The sequence below is a fragment of the Photinus pyralis genome, unplaced genomic scaffold (assembly GCF_008802855.1).
Source record: "Photinus pyralis isolate 1611_PpyrPB1 unplaced genomic scaffold, Ppyr1.3 Ppyr1.4_LG4, whole genome shotgun sequence".
Classification (NCBI taxonomy): Eukaryota; Metazoa; Arthropoda; class Insecta; order Coleoptera; family Lampyridae; genus Photinus; species Photinus pyralis.
The window spans coordinates 20,815,934-20,834,743 of record NW_022170511.1 but is presented as its reverse complement, the minus strand read 5'-3'; the positions used below and the strand labels follow the sequence as shown (position 1 = coordinate 20,834,743).

General features: G+C 36.3%; 1 protein-coding gene across 1 annotated transcript in view; it reads left to right on the top strand.

Moving 5' to 3' along the window:
• Window positions 1-2,011: 2,011 nt before the first annotated feature.
• LOC116168114 (b(0,+)-type amino acid transporter 1) overlaps window positions 2,012-18,810 on the top strand; it is a 42,654-nt gene continuing 25,855 nt past the window's right edge. The window contains exon 1 of the mRNA XM_031483785.1: window positions 2,012-2,134. Within this exon, the coding sequence (XP_031339645.1) occupies window positions 2,092-2,134 (43 nt within the window). The 5' untranslated portion in view covers window positions 2,012-2,091. The remainder of the gene's footprint in view (window positions 2,135-18,810) is intronic.

The following is an 18,810-nucleotide window of genomic DNA, read 5'->3' as shown; positions in this document are numbered from 1 at the left end:
GGACCAAACGTTTTCATGAAAATAGATTGGAAGAAGAGGAGCTATTGAATTGCCTCCTCGTTTCCCCGGACTTAAGTCCGTTAGATTTTTTTTATGGGGCCATGGGGACAACTTGCGACAAAGAATAATTGATGAATGTCGTCAAATCACCCCAGAAGTTTTTCAAAATGTACTGGAGAGGTTTGAACAAAACCTGTATTATTATATGGAATTCGAAGGCCAACATTTTCAACATTTACTTTATTGATTTTAGTTTTAAGCACTTAAAATAAAATTGATTTAAAACTTATGGGTTATAATCCACATAAAAATACCTTCAAAATAAGGTATCACGCGACCCCACATTCGATTAAAAATTCTGGGGGGCTTGTCATGTTTTGAGGTCCCCAAAATAGGCTCTGTTTCGTTTTCAAATCGCCACCCTGTACATATAATAATGAAATCAAGATTTTAAACAAACGCATTTGCATAATAAAGATTCTTTTTTTTTAAACTCCATGCTTTAAGATAACCCTGCTTACAGTTATATTTGATTAGCTCCTCTCAGGCTTTACTTGCTTTTGGAATTGATATCCACTTTGGACAAAGTTTGCCCTCGGGAAATTTCACCCAACCAAAATCAGAAGGATCTGGAGCATGAATCAGAGGATTTCTAGCAGAAGCCCATATGCTCGCTTGATACACAGCCCTTTTGCAGTGTAGCAGTAGAGCATCTTGCGTGGGAGACATGGTCTCTAGGTTATGGTGGCCTTTCTAAGCTGGTTCAAACTATTTGTTTCCCCGCTTAAATGTTAACAAAAAAGTTTATAGTTCACTGAACAAGAGAGTTTACTTATAAATGGTTTAGTCAAAATCTCACACATTGCGGATATTAATGATTCTCCTCTTCTTTGCATTGCAAGGAATGTGGTCTTTTTTTGTTCTTCCTCTGATCGACGATGTGGAATCTGTTAGGATGGTAAATAAGTGCAGAGCGCGGCTAAGTTTTGACCCCAAAGCGTGGTAAATGTTTCCTATATTTAATTTTCTTCTGTTTTTCCCGTTCCATAATATACAGGGTGGTATTTTTAAGTGGACCATTAGCAGTATTTCAGAAACGGTTTGGAATTTCGAATCGGAACCCCATTACCTTTTTTGAATAATCGATCAAAAGGAATCATTTAAAAATATTTTCAAGATGGCCGCTTTTCCGGTTGTATCAGAACGGCACCGGAACTTTCTTATTTCAAATCTGATGGCATTTTCGAATTCCTCATAAGGAATCATCATTTTAGAGCCTGCACATCTACACTGTAGCAGAAAGCTTCTAGTGAAAACTTGAAGTCTGTAGCTATTGTAATTGCTGAGATCTCAGCCGCACAGCCAGCCAGCAATTACGAATATAATAACGTATTTTTTAAAAAAATTCGCTAAAAATGAACTACATTCCCTAAATTTAAATTGCAAGTGGCATACAATGTCGTAAAGGGTACTTCATGACTTTTGGACGCTTTAAACGTGAACATTTAATTTTCAAAATATCCACATTAAATGTAGGTACAATCGATAGCAAATTTAGCACCGAACTCCCTGCGAAAGATCGTGGATGCAATAGCAACGAAAACGATGAGTATGAAGGTATTTTTCTTCTTCTTATATACACATTCATTCACTTCATTAGACCACGAAAACTGGTGGGTAAGGGTTAATAGTGAACAGTAGTAAGTACACACAAAAAGAGCGCGTGACCAATCAGTAGATACGAAAAAAAATATAATTTTGTTGTGTACTCATAGCAAGTCACGTTGTATCTACTGATCAATTAAGCATTCGATAGCCAATATTGCCGCTGCATAAACATACGTGACCATTAAAAGAAGCTATAGATTAGATTAGAATAAAAACCAGGTTAAAATTCAGTCTGGCAATGACGACGTTACCAACGACGCCACGCAGACTGACGTCACCTGACGCCCCTAGAAAATTCGACGCCGAAGCGCAAGCCGCCGCGCACGGGATGCAATAAAGGCTTCGAATGTATTCTCTCCAGTCAGTGAGTGACATGATAGCATCAGCACGTCTTCATAGGCAACACCATCCGCGCGGAAAGACATGTATCAAGATGAACATGGAATCGGCAAAAATCATTTTTACGGTAAGTTACCTTTGCGATTCAGCATTCCAAAATTTGCTACCATTTTTATTCATCATAAATTGAAATTTTTACGGAAAACTATACGGAAGGAAGCCACCGGCATTTTTTGGGGCGGTGACTCTACGCCACCAAAAACTGTTTTACTAGTTTTCCATTTCTCGGCGTGCAAAATTTAGCCAAGCGCTTGATAGAAAAAGTCATTTTTAATCTTAAAGTTAAATAGTTTGAGGTTTTAATATCATTGATTTAGATTAATTTTTGGCAAAAAAATCCAAATTGAACAATTTTTGAGGTCTCACGATGAAACTAGTTACTTTTCCAAAGAACGAAATGTATGACCTTAAAATAACCTTTGACTTTGGAAGACGAATCCACCTCAGCAGCGATGAATGAATAGCGAAAAGAGTAGAAAAATGATTTTTTTAGTATACCTGTTCACAGTAATTCCAGCATGCGGTTAATTAAGTGCCAGATAAACATTAAATCTGTAGGTAATAAGCGTGGGTGTTACTTTTCATTGATCAACGAATCCCGCCAAGCGTCTGGACGCTGACTTGCGCGTCCTACCTGAATTTACTACAAATTTAAATAACAATTTTAATTGCAAATTCCCATTCACGCCTCCTGGAACGAGAAATAAGGAAAATGCACAAACAAAATCCATTGTCACGCAAAATGTAAGCAACAAATCAAAGTCAAGCCGTCCAAAACCATTTTTCAACTGTGGATAAATGGAAAATGTACACTCGGTCCGTAGAATGAATGAAATTCTATTAACCCTACTCTAGCTGCACGCTTTTTAATTACAAACTGAAAAATTCCATTTTACTTTAGTAGAGCTGTTAGGCACAGGTGGCGAGACAAAGAAAAACGCTTCATTTTTGAACGATTGTCACAGTCTATCTTTGACAAATTCCAGCAACATCGTTTCGTAGAACCAAGAAAGCTCAATGTAATGTGGTTCGTTTCTAAATTTATAAATAATCGTGAAAGGATAACCAAAATATAAGGGGTTATTCTAGAGCCTCATGAAAATCATTCAATATTGAAAAGTGTTCAGAGATTGCAACAAATTAGAATTCAGAAGAATTTTTTCAAGAAAGTTTTTTTTAAATTGTGGCGAAGATAAAATGTCACGCCTATAATTATGGCCTTTACCAAAGGAACAACAAAAATGAGACAGATGTCCCAAAATGGTTCTTAGTAGGTAGATAATTTTAAAGGAATGCCTATTCCCCAAAATGGTATGCATAATTCGATCTGGTATTTGGAAGTTTTTAAATACATCACATTGCAAAAAATTGGTTTTAATAAACATACAGTCGTATACAAACATGTCTTAGATTGTTTTAACGGAACAACTTTGGGCCTATACTCGACCCTGTAAAATTAAAAGATTTGCTAAGGAACATGAGAACAAAATACGAAGAATCGCGTACGATTTTCGGTAGGGAAATTTTGTGCCACTCGCTCATATTCGGAAACAAGACTTTTAATCCGGCTCATATTCAATAGCACCGATCCTGGAACTCGATTCAATTGGCGAATGTTTGACATCGCTTTTTGTTCTCGAACCAACGCATTAGAGAAATTTGAGCCGAGGTTAGGCCGAGGCTGATCTAGCAACGCGACTCACTATTCTTTTCGAAACCGAATTCGTTTATAATATGGCCGAACCCACCCCCACCCCCATCTGACCTACTATACTTGACCTATAGTGCAATTAATATGTAAAGTGCAGATAGGACAATGTTATTTTTATGGACTAACCTTAGACAGCGCTATCACAGTTTCTTTTCCTGCTTCCATTCGCGATTCAGATTAACACTAGACGCGCTGGTGTAATTTATAAATGGCGTGTATAGGTTAACATTGAGTTATTCTAGCAGTTTTTTAAGTAAAATTGTACTAATTTGAATTTTGCCATTTTTGAGACTTGAAAATACAACCCCTTAATCCCATCCTACCTGAAAGGAATTCTTGAGAACTCGAGTCTCTCTAATTTTCTAGTTACAAATAAAGATCACACTTTATCATTCAATTTCTAGCGCACTCGTACAACTCTACAACTCGCCGACATTCCCTTACGTCGATTATGCTTTAAAAGAGCCTTACACTATTACACTGACCACAATTTTAAACAATTTAAATTTATCTAAATCTAAAGTATAATTACATTAATTGCAAATGCACTTTGTGTATTTAGTTTTACAGCCGTAAAAACTGCAGTATTGATTAGTTTTGGTCATTGCAAATAAACAAAATGGCGTATATTACCAATAGCAATTACAATGTGCTTCCACTAGAGGTCCCACTGTTATAATTTATTAACCAATTGCATATATAAATTTAAATTGTGGATAAGCTATGGCAAATATAATAATTCATAAGATTAAAATCAGGTCAAAGTTTAGGAGTAAGGAAAAGTAAGTAAGTAAATAAATTTATCATTTATTTTCAACCCTGGGTTATTAATCCAAATTAGTTTATATACATTATATATACTTGCTACAACAATTCTACAAAAAAGCGTTATTTAAGTATTATTGTTTTTTTCCTTTTTTCCTTGAAATAGATGTATTGATTTATGGCAGCTGCCACTGCTATATGCTAATAGTTTTATAGAGGTTTCAAAACGACACATTTAGCAACGCTACCTTCCTCAAGACAAATACTGCACTCGAACTGTACATAAAATTATTGCCCGATTGTTTAAAAATGCCAGAAGTCGGCGAATTGTCTAACAGGATACTGCGAAGGATTTTCAGTAGAAGAATGTTTTGACGCTCGGCTCGCATTAGGAAACATGACTTTTAATCCGGCTCATATTCAGTAGCACTGATTATTGAAGTCGTAGAAGGTTTGACATTGCTCGCTCTTTTCGTTCTCGAGTTAGACGAAGAACAGACGGACGGACGGACAAACCCATCATCTAAGGGGAATTTCTTTGGAAGCATTCGCCTAAAAGTGTGTAAATTTTAATGATAAGTGGCAGTTCTGGTGCTTTTGTTTTAATATTATTTAAAGCTAAGTATCTTTATAAAAAAAAGTGCAGTGCTGGCGTTTTTCTTCTTTAATACTTATCGCTTACGAAAGCTGTATATAAATTGCCAAATGACAAGAAGGAAAATATTGTCAAAAATTGCTAAAGTGATCAAACAAAATTATTTTTCAATTAAACCTGTTTGAGGTCAATTTGGCGATACGTATTTTTGTGTTACTTACACTTTTTTGAAGTACAATATATTATATCAGGAATAGGAAAATTGAAGAGTAAATTTGGATAATAAAATTTTAATAGCTTTTAAGGATAATCTTAGTGATTATAAGAGTTTAAAAAATCTTTATGGGCCGTAAGAATTACTGGGACTAGGTACTATGACTTACTGTTAGGTTTTCAAATATCTTTAAAAGCTTCCAAGAGTCTTCATGAGCCTTTTAAGAACTTTAGTAGTCTTTAAGAAACCTTACGGCCTTTATAGGCTTATGAAATCATTGGAATTTGTTGATTTTTTTGGGCCTCTGTTGTTTTTGAGGTCTTCGTGCACTTTTTTTAGGGAGGCTCCCCCTCAAAACAGAAAAATTGGAAGGTCTTTCAAGGTATAGGTTATCTATTGCGCTAATTTTAATTTAAAAAATGCGCTACAAAGTTGGGAGTAGAATATACCGAAATAGACATTATTTCATAGAACACCAACGACCCGAAAACCTAAATAAACCCCTAATCTAAAAGCGGCAGAGCACGTCGATGTGACCCTACGCGGTAATGAGATTTGACCCATTTTCAATTGGCTTGTTACATGTGGCATATAGGTCAACGGTGCAGTTTGAACCGAATCTGTCCAAGCGTTCGACAGTTACGTGTTCACGGACGGACAGACGGACACCATCGACTCTCCAATAAAGCTTGCATCGCTTTGCTCTGCCGTTTAATCAATCTTTACAAGTTATTTTATAGATTCCCGATTTAAAGTTAAGATCTACAGAGTGTTTTTGATTACCTAACAGTATTTACATATTATAGCCAGTTGATTTATGATAAAGGCTTATCACCGTTACATATGGGTAGTTCGTCTTTGTGTTTAATTAGAATTTGGGATATTTGTGCTTTTATTTAAATTGATAAGACACTGTACGATGATAAAGTTTGAAGACGTTTGCTTTGTGTAGATTTTCTTTATTGGTAGAAGTTATTTTTTAATGATTTTCTGAATAAAAATTGGGTTAGATAAGACTATAATTGGTAACGTTTTGAAGAGCAACGTGTTTTAATACTTCGGCGAAACAAATTAGTCGTTATAAGTATATATTTGTTTAACTGAAGAACTTCTTCAGAACCAAATTAACAAGCCTCTGAATTCAACAAAAAGAAGTCCGCGTTACGTGATAGTGCCATTGTTTCTGATAGTCGCCTGTTCTGTTAATCATTAACATTAAATGTGTTTCGGTTGGATTTAATTTAGGTAACATTGGTGAAAGTCTTAGATTTAACGTGTTTGTAATTGATTTTAAATTTTGTCACGTGTGTTTACGAACCCAGTAAATTTAGAATCTTGTGTAATTTGAGCAAGCCGAGTGTGTGATTTAAATGTTTGTCAAAATACATGCAATTAAATTTCGTCTGTAAAGAAAGTTTTTGTGGCCTTTCAGTATTTAATATTTTTGTGTGCATACTGGGCGACCAGGTGGCCCACAGAGTAATTATTCCTTATATAATTTACAGGAAAAGTTCTCTAACGTGGTTACATTTATAATTTGGCTTCATGTGTTCATAATCCTCTTGTCTCTTCGCATGGGAGTCAGTAGTCTCTTCCAAAGCTCTGTTCGAAACCAAAAAAAACCAAAACATTTAGTTTCTGTCCATAGACGCAGTACGTTTTGTCACTTCCCCAACTAAATCAAAATTAAATTTCGGCTTTGATAAAATTTGACATTATCCTGACATTGGCTTTTCTTTAAATCACCTTCATAAAAGAAGAAGTGTTAAATTATACAAGAAGTGAAAAACTTGTAAAAAAGGATTTAAAAATTAATGCAAAACGAGCCTTGAACTTCCCAACTTATTTAAACTTATTGATTGTAATAAAGTAACCGCCAGGGCTTGACCGAGCGCAAATGAAATGCAATAAAGCTGTATTATTTCAGTAGTTGTGATTAAACGCAGCTAATGGCACTTAGGTAAGGGTCCAAATTACGCAATTACTAAATCTTTGTACTTAATATTTTATTATCCAGGCATCCCTGTCAAGGTGACGAGTAGGTATACAGCTAGGGAACGTACCTATTATAAGGTACTAAATTTAGACAGTATCAACTCGTACGGAGCCCTTTAAATTATAAGTTACGGATTGTGTACAAGTGGTTTATCATATTTATTATTTTGTTCGGTGACGCATATAGTCCTATTTTCGATTATCCGTATTGTTAAATTAGATAGTAGACGATATACCAAATATTTGCGTTTTTTATAAGAATTCAACTCATCTTGAGAAGATATTTTTCCGTTTTGCTTGAATCAAATACAGTAGTGGCCTTTATTAGTGTAGTCAACACATTCCCGATGTGTTTGCTTACTCTAGCAAGCTGCATTAGTAGTACATAAATAAATTAGAACTCGAGATCGTTACACCTGAAATGCCAAAGTAAAAAGAGCTTGTTCTTACGATAAAAACCTTTTGTTATTAACAGCACACAGAGCTCCTCTACTAGGATAATATGGCATTAGTTTCCACTGGAATTTACTTGATTATGCAGTGAGCAATCGATGAAAGAAGCTAATAAAAATGGTAGAGGCAAATTTTCTTGGAGGACGCTATTATAGGTGCGTGAACTTAGCTAGTCATTAAAAGCACTAACCACGGTACATAATTAAATCGTTAGTGCTTTATAACTTGCATGAGCACTACCGACCGTTTAAGAGAAAACGACCCCCTCTTGTGCAGTGCTGATTTCCTACCCTCGTTGAAAGCACTAACGCCGGGACCAGTGCTAATCGTTAGTGCCTCTTAGTGCTGTATGCAAATGAATCTGATCTGACGTCTTTATTATTTATTATATTTCTTCTAGGCAGTGGAAAGCTTCATTCCTCTGGTTCTTGATGGCCTCAGTAGACTTATCTAGGTCTGGGAGGAAATAATCATCGTCATCTACGAACTTTTTACCACTAGAAAAAACGTTTAAAGGTCGAATGATCACTCATCCTCTTTTAAATATTTTAAGCGCGGTAATTCAGAAATTCCAGTAGCGTAGTAGGTACTATAACTTATTATATTAATAAAAAATAAGTTTTTTCTATAATTTACGCCGTCGCTTGTAAATAATCGGAAGCCATTATGGCACACTATCGATTCGTTGCCGACCGCGTAACGTCACCTGCTCGACCCGAAACGGTCTTTCTCCGTGGCAGTTGTAGTTTGTTTTATTTTCATTAGACAGCGACGTCGGAAGTATGGGTCAGAGGGGGCGAGTGGCCCCCTCAGTTTTTACACAAGGGGGGCCGCGCCCCCTCTAAGAAAGAGTAGATATATCACTAAAAAGCGACTAACACATCTTCTACTGCATGTGCATGCAGAAATTACAAAAAGTGTAGAAGTAGAGGATATATTGAAAGAATTTGCCAGAAAAACTGCGGAAAGGCGGAAAATTTTTGGATATATTTAATTTTTTATACTTGCTTTTCTTTAAGATGCTACATAGTGTAATAAATAGGAACAAAATTTTTGTAACTTTTGTATGTTCTAGTTCTTCATTATTTTTTAAATAAAATATTAATGATATATGGCTGTGGTTTTCTCAATCGAGTCAAGTATCTCTGAGTTGCTCAGTTGCATATAACTAGACATCCTCCGACACCTTTTTAAATTTTTTTCAAAACTTTTCTTTCAAAAATACATTATTTGATTGATTAAATAAACAGGTTTCAGGGTCACTTAAAAAAACCCACTGCTTTGCATTAATTCGTACACAATTTTGCATGAGAGGGACCTTTCAGACTCAATGGTCGCTGATTTTTGCCCCCCCCCCCCCCAACCGTTATTCACTTCCGACGTCGCTGTCATTAGAATTTTCAGTTCTGTTCCGTTGCTTTCCATTTTGTTTTCTTGTTGTTATTTCTGAATCTGATCAATGGTGCAATGCAGATCCTCTTCTGTGTCTGCATTTGCTAGTATTAGGTACAGTCGAACATTGCCTTATTTATTTATTTATTACCCCTCTGTTGTTCTGGGCCCACAACAGGCTTGCGCCCAATTACAGAGTGACCCGCATAATGCTTTTTTAGAGGTGCCTCTGCAGAAGGTCATACGGAGGAGTTTATTCCACTATTCCGGTGTTTTTAATAAGTTAAATAAACTTTAATCCTTCACTACATTTTGATTTTTTGTGGTCTTGCCATGCGCCATTTTGAAGTTATTATAATACCTTATGTTTTCTTTGTCTCTGATAGGGTCTCTCTCTCTCTCGTATCGTTTTAAAAACCGAGATTATTACTTTTTTGTTGGGCGTCTGACATAATTATTGCACATTGAAACTATTTACTGAAATATTTAAATAAAACACTGAATCTTTGGTCTCTGTTGCACTACAACACAAATAAACTGTAATGGCAGCTGCCTTACGGGAATGATCAATACAAAGACATGCGTGCGCAGTTACATGTGCACAACAACATTTATATAAACCACAGCTAGGATACGTTAACGGTTTATTTTGAATCAACTTTGATTGACTTAACTTTACCTAGACACTTTAACACTTCTTCCTAGATAGATTTAGTACAGCAACCAGCTCAGTTTAATTTTTATCATTCCAAATTCCAATTACCTTTTTGACATTCAAATTAGTATGGAATACATAGATTAGTTGGTACTTTCAAGGAGAGTAAGAAGTCAGACCTGCACAAGGAGGAAGGGGAGGGGGCGTTTTCTCAGAAGCAGCTAGTTGTGGTGGTGCAATTCGTAAAGCATTACCACGCACTAACAAAGCACTAACGCTTAGCATTTGTCCCGTTGTTAGTGCTTTTTTTAACGAGGAAGGAAGTTAGCGCTGCACAAGGGGGTATTGTTTTCTCGGAAACGGCCAGTCATGCTGGTGCAAGTTATAAAGCACTAACTACTACCGCCGTTAGTGCTTTTAATGACCGTGCTAAATTCACTACACATCTACAAGATGCTCCATCTTATACCAACACACGGTACATTAATCTTAAATAAAATGTAAGCTACACTTCTGGAAAAGTTCCACTCTACTTACGTATCAAAATTTAAGCAAGACCCTAAATTATTTTAGCATCCTGTATATTAATCGTCAATCTTCCCCAAATAATAAACTATCCCCGATGTCAAAAGAGGATAAAAAATTAATTAAGCTAAAGGAATTTTCCACAACTCGAAATTGCTATATCAACGTAACCGAAACGGCATTCTCAATGAAACCTCTACGTGCATGAGAAAGCATTACGTATGGGCCATTTATGGCAGTAGCAAAGCTACCCCTAACTACGACCCTGATATAACAGTTAACCCATCCACAAACATTAAACATTTGCGTAATTTTAAATTAAATTAAATAGCTTATAAAAGCAAACACCATGATAAATCGACAAGCGAGTAATATAAAACAAATGCCCTACAGCGGCTACAGCCTACTTAATTCATGATAACTTTACAAACAAAAATAAAGGTAAACTTTAACAAAGTTTCTTGAATAAACGCAACTACCTGAATAATAATTTTGCCGCGTCGACTATAAAATCCCCGCTGCGATCTTTGTCACTCACGAAGAAAAAACCATAGCGCATCTACTTGCTGACTTTGTGCAATTGAATTGTGCACTTCCCGCCAAGACAATTTCCAGTGGCGTAACGCGTTTTTTCGCCTAATAACGCGAGCAAAAAATTATAGCGGGAACTCCTTCAATTTTAAAACTGACAGATATTATGTAACATCACAGGTTCGCAACGGCTTTTCTGTGCTCTTGCCCTTTAAATGTAAGACTTTAAAAACTTCTGTTTTAGTATTTAAAAGCCTTCTAGGGTCTTTAACAAACCTCAAGAGACCTAAATAGAAGTTTTTGGGTGAAGAAGACTTTTAAAATGAATACCTTTAAAGATTTTAAATGCTATTCGGGAAGATTGTATAATACTTTATAAAATCTTAGAGAAGGCTTGATCAGTGTTAAACAATTATAAATACGCATATCTTATAAAAAAAACCTATAAAATTCGTAGAAGCTCTTGAAACCCTTTAAAGAGTCTTAGGAGGTTCTAAATATTTTCAAATAATCTAGAACGCTTTAGAAAGTAATATCACAAAACATTTGACCCAGAATCGTCATGAAACCTTCATTTACCCAAAATCGTCATGAAACCTTCATTTTCATGCCTACTTTATGTCAGGAAAGCGTCAGTTTCCATGACGGAAGCAGACCAGTCTACTTTTCCTGCCGCCTGTCACTTTACCGGCCGCACCTGTCACTCGGAAATTAAAGTACTCGGCCCCGAAGGGGCCTTGTACTTCAATATTTCCTCGCCAGTAATGTGTCATTTTCCTGACTTTTATGTAAATAACTATTTTATGCCTACTTTATGTCAGGAAATTGTAGTTTCCATGACAGACTACCTTTCCTGCCGCCTGTCACTTTACCGGTCGCACCTGTCACTTTTCCGGCCGCACCTGTCACATTGCTAAATGTCTATAATGACTCCTGTCACCACTGACAGATTGACATTAACCAAAAGTTCTACATGAAAATTGAAATTGTATATTAAAATACGAGTTCGGGTAAAATTTAATACAAAACTCAGTAAAATGACATAACTTAATTCGGAAATTAAAGTATTCAGGGATAAACACTAACTTCGAGTGTGCTTAATCCACCAGCAAACGTTTTACAGATTTTTTCTGTGATACCGGAACTGTCATTAGTGTTAATGTGACTTCAGCAAAAGGGCGAAACATATCCGAGATCAAGTGCAATAAATACAGTAGTCGTTTGTTGTTGTTAATCCTGATTTGAGATATTTTTTACATACACATTTTTTTGGAAATACTTGCCTCATGAGGATGTTTCAATTTGTTAAATCCATCTGGAGGTTATTTACGAAATAAGCACAGTTGGAGTTCGTTTCATTTGAATTTGTATTTCCTCATTTGTGTTTCCTTTTAGTAATTCTTTTAGTTATCGATTTAATTTTGCCGCTTTGTAAATTTAGATAAGATACTTTAAGTAAGACATATCTGATCGTTTGCGATTAAAAGTTTTATTGTTAGGCGAAAACTAATTAACGCACGAGCTGATAGCGAAGACGCGGGTGTTTTGAAGAATTTCGCGTTCCTTATGGAGAAGTATGGGGCGTATTTGAAAATTCTTAAAGAAGGAGATTATTTAAGATGGAATTAGTGTTTCCTTAAATACTGGAGACGAGGGGAAGCGCTGCTGCTAGTTTCGCGACGGTTAAAAATCGTGTATTTTTGTTTACTCTAAATTGTCAGGCAGTCAGCTCTATTTATTTAATTGAAAAAGACGCAGTTCGTCATTCTTTATAATAAATTTGTGCAAAAGCAAGTTAACCGCCAAAGTGGTGTAAGAAGATTAACGCTTATTGTCCGATTACGAAAAAAGTTTTGTCGAGTTGAAAAAGCAAGCAGTTGTAGTGCACAGCGAGGTTTTCTCCCTATCAACAGTTAAGAGTTTCTACCGTCCGAACAGCCATTGATACTTTGTCGTCTTATTCATCAAGCCCGTTTTGTTTGACCTCTAATTCTGTATTAACAGCAAAGTGAAGTTCAGAAGTTGTCAGATTTTGAGTGTGAGTGTAAGTGCGCCTGAATATCGCAAACCTTGTATGACCAGATTATTTGGATTATTAAAAATAAACTGTAAGTCATTTCAGATTTATTATTTTGTTTATCGACCGCCTGCGTACGGGGTGATATGTCCAAGTAAGATTTTCTTTCTTTCAGAGATTTTGTTTTCATTTTTTTAATGTGTTTCGGAATGAATTTTTGTAATTGGCAATCAATTAATTGCGTGTTTATTCGAATACATTGTGCGATCCGGATAGTTTTCATGTCAGATTTTTCTTTTCGTGGCCATGAATTATGTTAGGTGTTAATGAAAATTTGTGTTGTTAAATTCTTTGGAATTTTCGGATCGGGGCCACTGTCTCCCAAATTATTATTTAGTCAACATAGACTATTCATTGAGACAGGAGCCGGATGTCTAAATTAAAAGGTTGTTTTGACATAGCTCGATAGGTGTTTTGAGGGTGGCGTAGTGATCGCATGCCATTGCACACAACAGCCCAATTTATATAATAAAATCTACCCCTTTTTAAATTAATTCCTTTGATTTCTTTATGTTTTTTATGTTACTACTTCGTAAGTATTTTCACTAAGAACAAATTTTCCATCGAAAGCGCGTTATTCAGCCCATCTATACTGTCTAACATTGCAAGTCAAAATTGTGACTGCCACTGCGTGCTTTGGTGTTCAATTATCTGTAATGAAATATTACACATTGGTTCCCTTTAAATCCCATAAAATAAAAAGGATTCATAAATTTCGAAAGCATTTCAACTGCGATGTAACGAAATCACTTATCTGGTGCGCCAAAAATCAATAATTACAATAGCTTGATTACTCGTGTACAACGTCATGCGCGCACATCATAAAAATTGCCGGCAAAAACGTTTGCAAATATTTCCACTTAGGAAAGCAATTTCCTCTTTAAATAATTCAGGTTTGCCGCATCAACGAGTACATTTCATCCGTTGTCTTTTGCGCTCTAATCATAAACGCAAAACGGCAGATTAAGCATTCACGTTACAATGCTAAGTCAATCGTTACGAGTACAATGGCATGAGAACGTGGCGTGGAATAATGAAGATAGCATTATGGAAATTATGGCAATAATTTCTGCAAAGCAATGCTCCATCAAAATCCCGAGGCATTTGTGCAATAAACAGTCAAGATTGGCTTAAAGTGCTCATAATGTCTAAGGCCGCGAATAGCTGAATTTTACTTGTTAGGATTCGTAGGGATTAACGCATTTTGTTATCCTTGAAATGCTTTAGTTTAAAACCTGTCACACTACGAAATTATTCGTGAAAGTTAAAAAGAACCATTTTATTCCTCAACAATTCAATTTAAAATGCATGGGATAGAATTGGCGATTATCATGTGCGTCCACTTCATTTTCTTCATTTCAAGTAGCTGTAGTCATTTAGGTTTATCTTGAGAATGACCAAAATGCTTTGTTTGGATTTCATTCTTCTCAATAAGTACAAACAAAATCTATTCATGCAAATGGTTCTCATGGGTCGATTCCTTTAGGAATATTAAAATTACATCAAACAGAATTAATATGCATATTCCTAAAAATAATCCACCACTACTTTATACAAATCACAAAATTTAAAATAACATTAAATCACAAAATTTAAAATAACATACAGTACCCCCCTGTGGGTTCGGGGGAAGAATCGGCCCACTCCCGCCCTGGAGGTCGTAGAAGGCGACCAATGGGCAGAGGAGGCGGCTAGTCCAACCGCCTCCCTTAGACACCCCATCATTTTCCAAATCCAAGACAGCCGTCCCACTACCTCTCCTAATTTATCCCGTCTATTTACCCCGAAATCCTAAGGTGTGAGTGTGCCGAGAGGATGTATGGTTCTGCGTTAGTGAACCGTTAACGCTCACGCAAGGGGGGTTTTTTAACCTACGTGTTCGGCAAGCATGCGCACCCTAGCTGGTTACTTCACCTAAAGAGGCGTGTGGCCCCTGCGACAAAGGGACATTAACGGAGATGTCAGTACAATTCCTAAAAAACAAACTATCCCAGGTGGGTAGAGATGAGATCTCGCAATCCCACACTAGTGATCAGGAATCACTAGTCTGCCTCAAGGATTCTGGGAGGGGCATCCAGACATCTCCGCCTTTAACCACGATGATGTGCAGTCGTGATAAAACTCTTGCAGTAGGTGGCGGCGCTGCGCCTGCTGTGGACTGGCGACAGCGACCTGTGGATGATGATGGAGAAAGCAGCGTCAATTCACATATGGCTACTGCAACAAGTACGTTAGCTACACGTATCGCTAAATCAAGGAAAGTAGGCGAAAGTTCAAGAAGGAGAAAAGAAGGTTCACCTTATGTAAATATTGATAATTTTCCTCCTCTAATGAATGCACGTACAGCCAGCAATGAGACGGATTTTCCCCGGTTCTTGTTGGTCAAAAGGTTACCAGATGGTAATTTTGAAAAAGTGAGTCCGTTTGTTATAAGTAAAGGAATATATGGTATAGCTGGTGAAACTAAGAAAATAAATAAAGTAAGGGAAGGGCTATTAATTGAATCCAAATCGAAGAAGCAATCAGAAACTCTGCTAAATATGAACAGAATTGCAGATATCGATGTAGAGGTAACGCCTCATACAACATTGAATACATGTAAAGGAATAGTATATTGTACTGATCTTTTGAATGCCTCACTTGAAGAAATAGAAGAAGGTTTGCGATCCGAAAAAGTCGTTCATGTTAAAAGAATTAAGGTTAACAAGAATGGAGAACTCATTGACAGCCCTATGCTGATACTTACCTTTGAAAGACATCAGCTTCCAAAAAGTGTTAAAGCTGCAATGTATGAATTACCAGTTAGACCGTATATACCAGAGCCTATGCGATGTTTCAAATGTCAGAAATTTGGACACTCATCACAGAAATCTAAAAATGTAGAAATTTGTAAATGCGGAAAGGCTACCCATGGTGATTTACCATGCTTAGATGAAGTTACATGTGTAAACTGTGGTGAAACACATTTATCAAAATCAAAGAATTGTTCTGTATATAAATTCGAGAAAAAAATACAGGAAATCAAGGTAATACATAACGTTAGTTTCTTTGAAGCTAGATCTATGGCACAATCTTCTGTGGTTACGTCTTCACAAACATATGCAGAAAGTGCCCAAAATCAAACATCCCATTCAGATATGTTAAAACAAGTACCGAAACTGCTCCTACCGGAAATACATAATGTAATAAAAAAGGAGATGGGAGAACTAAAACAATCGATTAAGGAGTACGTAAGAAAAATTACAAAAGAAACAGTAGAAGAAATGGTGAAGGTGAACGACACCGAAAGTGAAATGGAAGTTGATGTAATAGCGAGTAAAAAAAGGCCAGCCCCAATTTCTCCCTTGTCTTTGGATGAAGGGACAATGGATTCAGAATTTATTAACCCTAATAAAAGAAAGGAACCCAAGAAGAAACCAGGGTGGCCAAAGGGAAAACCCCGAAAACCAAAAGAAGACATGGTCACGTTAGACCAAGTAACACATAGTGGTGAAAAAGAACGAAACGATAGACAAGTTACTTAATTACTGTGATTTATTTGACTGTGATATCGATCCGAATCTGTGATATATGTGTATTGATAAATCTGTGATATAATATTTGTACTGTTTGTCTCAATTTTTACACTGTAATTTACATTTGTACATTTTATTTAATAGTATAAAAATGGAGAGTTTAATTCAACTGAACATTAACGGTTGTAAGAAACATTTACCAGAATTACAATTATTATTGAACAGATCAAACCCCATCTGTATTTGTTTACAAGAAACACGATTTAAACCAAATGAACTTTTTAACTTAAAAGGATATAGTATTTACAGAAAAGACATTAATCCTCAAGCCCGCGCTCACGGAGGAACTGCAATTTTCATTAAAGAGTCGTACCCACACAAAACAGTTAATCTTGTAACAGAACTTCAAGCGATTGCTGTAACTGTATTCCAGCCATTAAAATTCACAGTATGCAACATTTACCTACCAGACCGCTCGTGGATGTTAAATGATCTCACCGCGTTAATACGACAGCTACCACTACCTTTTCTGTTAGTTGGTGATTTTAATGCTCATAACTGTCTCTGGGGTTCCTCCTCAACCGACTTGGGGGGAAAGCTGATAGAGGATTTAATCCAGCAGTTTAATTTAGTTGTCCTGAATACCGGCGAAGGAACATATCTTAATTCTCGATCCCATTCCTTTTCTGTTTTGGATATTTCAATAAGTTCCCCAACTCTTGCCCCGAATCTTCAATGGAGGTGCCTCCAAGACGAAATAGTATCTGACCACGCTCCAATAGAAATTTTACTACCCAGTGATATACAACCTCTCGATCGCCCCCCAAAGTGGGTTCTAAAACATGCAAAATGGGACAAGTTCCTCCTAAATCTCTTACCTTTTGATGACACCATGAATAGCGTGGATGAAATTCAAAACGATATAACAACAAAGATCATCAGTGCTGCTAACTCAAGTATACACATAATAAATACAATACCCCGAAAAAGAATAGTTCCGTGGTGGAATGAAAAAATTAAAAGTGCTATACGAGAGAAAAAACAAGCTTTTAACAAATTTAAAAAATGTCCAACTATGTGTAATATGATACAATTTAAACGAATGAGAGCTATAGCTAAACAGTTGATACTTACAAGCAAAAGAGAATCTTGGAAGAACTATGTTAGTGGTATTCAGAGGACAACCCCTAGCCAGGAGATCTGGAAAAAAGTGAGGTGTATAAATGGATCATCCCAAAGAACCCAAATATCGGGGTTAATGGTACAGAATCGATTGCTGAATGACCCCCTCGGAATGGCAGAAGTCCTGGCGGATCTATTTGAAAGCAGTAGTACCATCCAATTACAAAACAGAACTGATGATGAGGAAATCGCGCTATCCTTTGAGTGTATAGAGAGGTATGAGTACAATGTACCATTTACAATCACCGAATTTGAAGAAGCCCTTGGAAGAACCCGTAATACTGCACCGGGACGTGATGGTATACTGTATGAATTTATAAAGCATGTACCAAACTGTGGAAAAGACCACATCCTTAGATTGTTTAACAAAATTTGGGAAACGGGTCATTACCCTATTCAATGGCAAACTTCGATTGTTGTACCATGCCTTAAACCAGGAAAGAATCATACAGATCCAAACAGTTATAGGCCTATATCACTTATATCATGCTTAAGTAAATTGTTAGAAAAGATGGTAAATTTGCGACTAACATGGTTGTTAGAGAGATACGAATTTATATCAAATTTCCAAGTAGGATCTAGAAGAACACGATCTACAACTGACGCACTTGTACAATTGGAAACAGCAATATTAAATAGTTTTGCTAAAAGAGAACACCTATATGCAATATTTTTCGATATTCAAAAAGCTTTTGACGATACATGGAGATACGGAATACTAAAAAAGTTGCATTCGTTACAAATTCGAGGAAACTTACCAATATTTATACAAAGTTTTTTAAATGATAGGAAATTCGCAGTACGTATCGGTAATACTTATTCCTCCGAACGGGTGCAACTCACCGGAGTGCCTCAAGGTTCTGCACTGAGTGTAACGTTGTTTTCAATCGCAATTGATGATTTATTGACTTCTATTAGTCCAACTGTTGGGAAAAGTTTATATGTAGACGATCTCCTGATCTACTCATCAGGCGCCATAAATTCAAACATTAATGATATCCTGCAGAATGAAATAGATAAAATATCGAATAATGCGAAAAAGATTGGTTTTCGCTTCTCTCCCACGAAAACCCATGTAGTTCATTTTTGCCGATTGAGAAGTTTCCATGAACATCTAAAATTCACATTAGATG